The following is a 9,445-nucleotide window of genomic DNA, read 5'->3' as shown; positions in this document are numbered from 1 at the left end:
TGTGTTACATATGGGATTTCCAATAATACTGAATAGTTATGTGACCTTAATCAGTTTTGATGCAGTTTAAGTTAGGAGAGGAGAGCTCATCGGACATGGTCTCTTGTATGTACAACTTATGTGTGAAAGGTGTTCTTTAACTTCTTACCTTTAAATGAAAACTTGAGTTTTAAAAGTGTTGTTAGCTCTTGTGGGTTTGCTGTTGCAGACTCATTGTGGTAAAAGTTAGGTCCCCTTTTTTTTTTCTTTAAGAATTGCTTATTTATGGAACTAAGAAACAACTGAAATTCTTTGCATATTGGTATTCATTTCAGGTAAAGAAGCTTCAGTATCAAGTAGCATTTGAAACTGCTCTGTGTGTTTGAAGGCTGTTTTCTCCTGGATTAAAAAAAACCTAAACACAGCAACCCACACAGCATATATCTATCTGCAGCAGTTTCCTTAACTAGATTTCTGCATCTGTAATGTATTATATTTTTAACAAGCAAATGTAATTTAGTGGTGGGAATGAGCCTGTGGCAGGTTCAGGAAAGGAAGTTAACTCAGTGTTGGGTGGCAATTTTTTGTGTATTGGTTGTGTTGTCCCTTGTCACACCACACCGCCCCCACTCCCACCCAAAATAATTTGGTTGTGTGTAGATAGGGAAACACTGAAAAGTTAACTTCACTGGTTCATGAAAACTTTGTGCAGGAAAAATATTATTTCTTTGTTTTGCTTGGAATCTGTACATATGTATTAGCAGTGGTATTATATATTGTCATTGGTGTGACATAAGAAAGAATGAGATAAAGATTATTAAGGAAATGCCAATGATATTTTGGTTTATATGTATTGTATATGTAATTTGCAAAACTGTTGACTTGTAAAGTAAGTATAAACAAATCACTATTTCAGAATCTTAATAAACAATATAAATGCTGACAGAAGAAGTTTTACTCTTTCATAAGGTAACACAGGAGCCTGTCTATTATAGGTAAATGTACGTAGAACAAGTTCCTTTAATTTATTTTGTCTTCAGAAGATATCATGCTCAATTTTTTTCATTTCATTAGTATAACAATAGTGGATTGTAATGTATGGTATTTGTAAATTTTTGTTGTTTTGGAAATGCAGTTCAAATTATTGTGATGATCTTTTTTGGGGGGGGTTGGTGGTGGTTGGATTTTTTTGGTTCTTTTGTTTGTTTTAAATAGTGTGGACTTCCTTACAATTGGGATCTTTATAGCGAGTAAAAACTAGATGAACAAATTCCTTTTCAGTAGTTGAATATAAACTATGCTGTTTTATAGGAAATAAACTAGTTCAGTGGTGACTAAACCTTTTCTTTCTGCGGAGAGGGTGAAACAGTATCTGGTAATAGTTTGACCAGAGTGCGTTTATGATAAGACCCAGATATTGGGCTTATCTCCGAGCGATGCAGGCCATTCCGGATAACTCAGTCCCTCTGGGAGACAGAGTGCCCGAATACCCAGTCAGCTCTTAGCTGCCAGCCACACTTATCAAGCTTTGTGATTTTCGCTCTTTAGTGATTCTCAGCTCTCAGGATTTCAGCTCGAGCTTGCTTGCTAGGGTGCCTTTGGCTGGGGCAGAAGCAGACGGCAAGAGAGAAGGAGAGGTCCTGGTGGTTCCACAGTGATGGTTTATTGGGGGGTCTGTGAAGGGTTCCAGCGACAGCTCTTCTTCTGTCAAATGGGCTAAAACAGCCCCTTTTTATAGGGTATAGGAGGATCCAAACTTGTCCAGTAGTAAGGGTTAGGGATAGTGGCCTATGGGGTTACAGAGATAAGCTATGGGGCGAGAGGCAGAAGACAGGAGCTTATTTTGCTGTCTCATCATGACTCAGCAGTTCCTACTGTTGAGTCTCTATCCTCCATGGAGCTCTCGCAAGCTCCATGGAGTCTGCTACACGTTTAATATTAAGGAGATATTTTCAGATAAATTTTGAAATACTACTATTTTTTAAATTGTCCTGGTTTCAGCTAGAACAGAGTTTATTTCTTTTCAGTAGCTGGCACAGCACTGTGGTTTGGATTCAGTACAGAATAATGCTGATAACACACTGATGTTTTGGTTGTTGCTGAGCATTGCTTACCCTGAGTCGAGGGCTTTTCAGTGTCTCAGGCTCTGCCAGGGAGGAGCTGCACAAGAAGCTGGGAGGGAGCACAGCCAGGACAGCTGACCTGAACTGGCCAAAGGGATATTCCATACCATAGAACGTTGTGCCCAGTATATAAACTGGGGGAGTTGGCCGGGAGAGGCTGATCACTGCTCGGGAATGGGCTGGGCATTGGTCAGTGGGTTGTGAGCAACTGTATTGCATGTCACTTATTTCTCTTGGGTTTTATTCCTCTCTCTTTTTTATCTCCCTTTTCATTAGCAGCAGTAGTAGTATATTTTACTTTATTTAAATTATTAAACTGTTCTTATCCCATACATTTTTGCCTTTTTCTGATTCTCTTCCCCATTCCACCTGGGGTGGGTGAGTGGTGGGAATGAGGAGCTGAATGGCACTTAACTGCTGGTTGGGGTTAAACCATGACAAAAATATACTAAGATTTTGTATTTGTCACTTTGCTTACTGTTTGACATTTGCACCTGTAAATTATTCCTTTTGTTTTTGCTAACTTCTTATATGAAAAATATCTCCTCCAAAACTGGGAAGTGAATATAGTAGCTAATTGCTTAAACTGATTATGGATTAAGTGCTGTCCACTGCATTATGAGCCAAAAAAAAGTTTTGTTGCCAATTTTTGCATTGGTATCGTATAACCTGAGCAAATTGTCTTTTGATTGCCTTATGTTGCATCTTTTTTGGTGATGGACTCTACTTCTGAAACCCAGAAGCTTGCCTTTTGATTGCTTAATGCTATTTGATATTTAAATTTTACATTGTTCCACCCACTTTTGACAAAATTTGCTTACTATGCATTTGAGATTATAGTCTATGTTTCATTTATGTTATTGAATTTAAAATTATTTTAAGTAAACTGAGTTTTAATTTGATTTTGTGGTTTTTTTTTTGTGTTTTGGTTTTTTTGTGTTTTGGTTTGTTTTTTTTTTTTTGCTTTTTTAGTGCTTGGGAGATGGGAAGTAATGATAGCTGGCACCTGAACTGAAATATCTGTGTAGGCACTACTCTCCCAGAACTTCAGGATGAATGGGGATATGCCTCATGTTCCCATCACTACTCTTGCAGGGATTGCTAGTCTTACAGACCGTAAGTACTCTTTTTTTTTTTTTGTCTTTGCTATGTTCCCTTCTACCTCTTCATTTAATATACTCACATTTTAAAAGTACTAAGAATAGTTTTATTTTTAAAGTTCTTAAAAGTAAATCTGTTCAAAATCAGATTTGGTATTAAAACATTTCTTGTCCTTGCTAGAATTTAAAAAATATATTCAAACAAAATATGCTAATTGAAACATGTAGGTTAAAAAAAAGCACCTTTAAGTAAACCCAAAACAAAAAAAATATAGGAATTCGTTGTTTGGAATATCATTCGGTAACATATCTGGGAACCCCACAAATAAAGAAAAACATATAAATGATTAAATACTTCTCTAAAACATACATATCATCATCTTCACTGGAGAGAGAGAGAGAGATATGATTAGACTGATGTTCAGATAGAGAGCTGTGGAATGTTCTGTATATACTTGAAACCTAATTCCTTAGTTTTGGACAAAGTAGAAAAAAGTTGCTCTAATTAACAAGTGCAAAGAGTGGCTGCTAGGATGGAAATAAGCAGCTGAACCTATGAGCCTTGTTTCTTGGCTGTGAGTAGATGAGGTGTGTGTACTGTCTTTAAATATGTCAGGAAGACAAAATGCAAGGAAAGAAAAAGAACTATTTAAATTAAAAGCTGATGCTGGCACAAAACCAAATGGTTATAATCTGACCAAAAATAAATTTCTAGTGGAAACTTAGAGGAGATTTATCATTACTATAATGAAGTCCTACAACAGCCATTTCAATATGAAAAATTGGGACAAAGATGCATATTTTTTTATAAAGTGTAAGCAAGAGTTTATAGCTCAGTTGTCTGTGTGAGGATAACTGGACTCGGTGATCCAAGTGCTTATTCTGAGCTCTCATTTTATTATTATTATGCTGTTGAAATTTGAAGACTTTTCAAGAGACACTGAAAGTATATACCCAGCAATTGAATTTAATTGCCTATAGTAAAAAAAAGCAAATGTATTCAATGGGGGGGGAAAACACTTTATGTCTTTCTGATATTCTGAATTATTAAACTGGAAGATGCTGCTTATGTATTTATATGTGTATATATGTACCATTATGTGTGTATAATAATGGTCCATCAGGATGCAAATCATAAGTTTCTGGGCTATGGACAGTTTTCCAGCACTAATTATTTGCAGATATGGTTCTCAAGTCAAAATACTTAACTAGTAGAAGTCACTGGCCAGACTTCTGGTGCAAGAGTTTCTTAAAACAGTGATTACCTTTGGTGGGATTAGCCCTTGTGTTAGGTGTGTTTGCTTCTTTCTCTGTCATATTTCTCTGATGTTCAGAAAGTCAGGGGTGCATGAAAGAGAAAGGCATGTCACTGCTTCACCTTATTTCTCTCTGTGTAAAAAGAAGGTACTGGAATTGACAAGTCCTGTTGCCCTAAAAACATGGAGGACTTGATGAGTAGAGGCAGTACAGTAGGCTCAATTAACTAGCTGAATTTATACTGTTTTAATAAATGTTTTGCTGATTTTGCTAATTTTTCCAAGTTTCAAGGCACATTCAAGGTAATTAATGCAAGTAATGTAGTTGTCAGATTTTCTTTCTTAATCACATGAGGGAGTAAGAAGGTGTCCATCTTTGTATGCTTGTGTTTCATGAAATAATTCTGAACTCCTTTCTATTTTCTGATAACAGTTTTGAACCAGCTGCCTCTTCCATCACCTTTACCTGCTACCACAACAAAAAGCCTGCTTTTCAATGGACGGATAGCTGAAGAGGTGAACTGCCTTCTGGCTTGCAGGGATGAAAATCTGGTTTCACAGCTTGTCCACAGTCTCAATCAGGTGTCAACAGATCACATGTATGTATTTTGAGCTTCAACTATATCAGATCACCATCCTTATTACTTTAAATTAAACTGAACTGAATTGAGAAGGGTGTTAATATCTGAAAATTAGAAGGTGCAGGTTTTTTATTAGGCTAACTTAGCAGATTACTGCAGTATAAGAATCAATTGTTTCCGTTGGAATGCTAGTAATTGTCTGACGGCCCTTATGCATAACTATTTTTTTAATAGGAATGCTGTTTGTTCTATTCTTGCTAGTTAGGAGTGCAAACTTTGTGGTATCAATTGTGCAAAAGTCATTTGTGTTCCACTTTCGTTAGTTATGTGCACTGACAAATTTTATACTCAGTATTACACAAAAAGATACTTTTTTGAGACACCCATGCAAGATCTATGTCAGTTCTGATTAGATATTGAACTTAAAATATTTAAGAATTGAAACAGCAAGTATTTTGGTTTTTTCATTTTTCACTTATGCTCTTTAAATTGTCTTATGTGTACAGCCCTTTTTCCTACATGTTCCAATCTGTTATTTTGATCAAATGAAAGTAGCTCTTCAAAGTCATCAATGCAAAGAAAAAGTGAAAATATGGATGCATTTACAGAAAATTTTTGAAGGTTCAAGGGGAATCCTGTGATGTCAATTTCCCCTTCTAAAATAAAAGATTTTCAAAATGTTGGGCTGCAATGTAAATGTCATGCATTTATGCTTATCTTATTTTCACTTCTACAGTAGTGCTTTCTGGATGTTATGACACAGCATTCTTTTATGGAGAAGATCACAATGCAGAAATGGACATGAGAAGCATTATAATAGTCTGAAACTGATAGCCATGTATATATAAGTGCTTATTAGCAGAAAATAATTTTGAAGACTAGTAGGAATACCTTTTCTATCATTCCTTTAGCATGAGAGGAAAAAAGTAGATTTAGAGAACAGTGGTGCAGTGCAGATTTGGTGGGGTTTTTTTTCTGTATTTTAACAGTAAAATGCTGTTGTTTGGTTCGGTTTTGATTGGTTGTGGTTGTTTGGGTTTTTTTACTTGACTCATGGTTTCTTATAATTTGGAAATGCATTTGCCTCTTTATTTGCTTACTTCCACAATTCCAGAGAGTTGAAAGATAACCTTGGCAGTGATGATCCAGAGGGAGATATACCAGTCTTGCTGCAGGCTGTCCTGGCAAGGAATCCTAATGTTTTCAGGGAGAAAAGCATGCAAAACATATATGGGGTGCAAAGCGGTAAGGATTTTTGATTGATGATTGATTGATTTTTATGTTGTTCTGTAAGTTTAGGGGGCTGATACTAACCACAAATATGTAGGGAGCACAACTGTGATATTTATGCCTTATCTTGTATTTGATAATGATAAAAATCTATGTGTCATGACATCTAAGAGTGATTGTATTAGAATAAGCACAGAAATATACTCTACTAGGTGTTTTTGTAAAAAATAATGTTGAATTTCTCTACTAAGTTTAATTTCTAGGATGAGTGATTGGGTTTTAAGTAATTTTATTTGAATTTCTTTATAGGTAGGTTTATTTATTTGTTTTAGTAAATTGAAGTTGGGAAAAAAGGCCTTGCTCTGTATTGAAAATCTGTACAATTAAACTATATCACTGTAATGGTAGTTTTTGATAGTCCTGAGGTAAAGAATAAGGTTGAATGAACCATATGTAACATCTCCTCCTTGCCATTCCTCTTCTCAGCAATTTGTCATGCCCTACAGATTTTACAGTTTCGATAACTAATTCTTTTCTGAGGTTTAGTGAGATATACTGCTGGATAGCAAAGATAGAAAAGGGGAGAGACCAAGCACAGGATTTATCGGACAGATTCTACTTGTAGATCTGGAGACTTCTTCATTTGCACCTGAAATATATTCTTTAAATACTTAACTATGAAATGAGTAGGGGGGTTTTCAGAGTTTGCACAGTGTGAGGATAAAGCTTCGCTAGCATTGTAGAAATATAAATAGAAGTGTTACTGGAGTCCACAGGGAACAGAAAGTGTTAGGGCATTTTTGGAGGGGGAAAAAAATAAAATTAGATTATTAAGTTCATTCACCTAGGCTAATGAGTAAAAAGCAATACAACATTTGAAAAGAAGTTGCTAAGGACAGAACACATAATGTTCCTTGAAAGAATGCAAAAATTTCCATGAATGAAAATGTGGAAGGCAGTGCTAAATATTTAGTAGGTCATTGATACATATATCCTGAAATTTAAACTATGAAAAGAGTCTCCAGGTTCTGGGTTTGGAGGTAGCTGTTGCAGAGTATAATTTTTCCAGTTGCTGGAAGAGTTGTGACTGTCCTGACAGTTTTTGCATAGTGGTTCCACAAAAAACATATTCTTGTCTTGGTTTTGGTTTGGATAGAGTTCATTTTTTTTCTTAATAGCTGGTACAATGGTGTGATTTTTTTGATCTAGTATGAGAATAATGTTGATAACACACAGTTTTCCACCAGTTTTGTAGAGTAAAATAATTATTTACCAGTGCAAAAGGGAGGCATTATTTATGAAATTATTTGTTCCAGCAGAGGCTTTTGAAAGAAAGAAGATAAAGCAAGTTAGTTTCTTTCTAATTTTTGCTAATTCTGTGCTTCAGAGGGGGAAACACTTTTGCTGCTTGATTCGATAGATTAAGAATAATCCTTATTGAAATAAAACCACCTATCTTTAGTTAATGTGTTTTTGCCTATGCTTGAAGGGAGGTACTAGTACAGAATTAAAAAACAATTAAACATAAAACTTAAAAGAATAGTTGATGCTATTTTAATAAAGTTAACCAAGTGCTTTCAGAGAACCAAAAGAGATCAGACTTTAAATCTTCCTTGAATATTTAATTTTATTTTACATAATTCTGAATACTTGTACCAGTGCAAACATTGAAATGTAAGTGTAAAATTGGAAACATTGAAAGAAAAGGGGAAGAGGAGAAAAGTATAGCTGTACACAAAGTTTTTTGAGAGGAAGAAGGCTCTGTAATGAATGTTTGGAAAAGCTAGGTGAAGTGCCATATTTTTTTTTTTAATTTATTCATTTCTATGCCATACTCTTACCTGGAAATAGGAGGATCTTTCAGCTAGATGTTGGCAAATGGTGGCAGCCATGTTAGCTGTTAGTACATCCCATTCAGATCTCCTAGGCCAAAGGAGGGTATACTGATGTGTTCTGGCAGTAAAGGTTGGGCTTTCTTCTGCTTTCTGAACATATTTTGTAATCTCTGTGAAGTCATGATTTGTAGAACACTTGAGAGTTTGGTAGAGATCTTATGTAATGCATTTTGCCAACCATAAGTATAAAATACTAGAGAAGAACATAAATTTCAAAGTCATCTTTTCTGTTTTCCTTACTGTCTTCTTTCTGAATATTGTCCTTTTGCCTTCTGTTGAGTCCAGCATGTGGTGAAGTCAGTGCTGGGTACTGTGATCCAGTATTTGTAATGCCCAGAACTGAGAAGGAAAGAAGGCACTGGGACCGTGTCAATTTACTCTGCCTGGGGGGGGCCCTCTACACCATGATCCCTTCAGCGTCAGTTCCAGCATTTGTATGGACAAACTGAATTCAAATTCATTTCTTCCAGCCTTCTTTTCTAATGCAAGATCAGAAAGATCACCTGGCTAAAGAATTACATTAAATGTGGCATAAAATTCCTGGTTCAGTACAATTTGTCAGGAAAAAAAGGCCTCTTCAGAAACCTAAATATTATGTGTTGAATACATGTGAATATAAGGTAAAGCACAAGCAGAATTCTGTGCTGATGTTTTTTCCAGTCATATTGATTTGTAACTCAACACTAAGTTTAGAGTTTAGAGCAAGAATTGTTTTTAGTTATGATTAACAAATAGTGCAAGAAAGATGTATTATCTGAATACTTGTTTTGTATCCTGGATGCAACCCCCCCCCCAAATTGCTGGCATATTTTGTTTCAGGTAAAGTAGCAGCAGTGTTCAAACTTTTATTCCATGTATTTTGATAATAGCCAGCCCCATTGTTGAAACAGGGTTCATACAGATAAGATTTTTAATTAGAGTTTTCAGACTCTTTTCTATTACTAGGTTGTCTGAACAGACTGCGTCACATCACTGTGCAGCATCAGTACAAGGACAACATGTTAATTTTATTTTAGACCTTTTTAATCAAATGACAGAGAAAGTTCTGGGTGCTATCATAATTATTTATTTAAAATTAGGCTATTATTTAATTTCAGTTTTCATAATTTTTTTTTCTCTTCTCAACACTGGCTTTGTCTTTCAGCAGATATCTGTTAGAAGATCAGCTAAAATACCATATTGCAATAGGTTAGTTTTCATAGCATAGCTTAGGATGTAGAAAGGACTTAAAATTCACTTTAAACTATTTACTTGTGCATTTTTGAGGATTAAAATCTTATG

At 35.3% G+C, this 9,445-nt stretch overlaps 1 protein-coding gene across 1 annotated transcript in view; it reads left to right on the top strand.

Moving 5' to 3' along the window:
* The first annotated feature begins 3,066 nt into the window (after positions 1-3,066).
* The window catches only part of LOC102031646 (nipped-B-like protein), a 21,456-nt gene continuing 15,077 nt past the window's right edge, over positions 3,067-9,445 (top strand). The window contains exons 1-3 of the mRNA XM_031065527.1: positions 3,067-3,218; positions 4,892-5,057; positions 6,154-6,284. Of these exons, the coding sequence (XP_030921387.1) occupies positions 3,155-3,218; positions 4,892-5,057; positions 6,154-6,284 (361 nt within the window). The 5' untranslated portion in view covers positions 3,067-3,154. The remainder of the gene's footprint in view (positions 3,219-4,891; positions 5,058-6,153; positions 6,285-9,445) is intronic.

The sequence above is a fragment of the Geospiza fortis genome, unplaced genomic scaffold (assembly GCF_000277835.1).
Source record: "Geospiza fortis unplaced genomic scaffold, GeoFor_1.0 scaffold987, whole genome shotgun sequence".
NCBI lineage: Eukaryota > Metazoa > Chordata > Aves > Passeriformes > Thraupidae > Geospiza > Geospiza fortis.
Note: the sequence above shows the minus strand (reverse complement) of the source record. Positions and strands in the feature narration are given on the sequence as shown.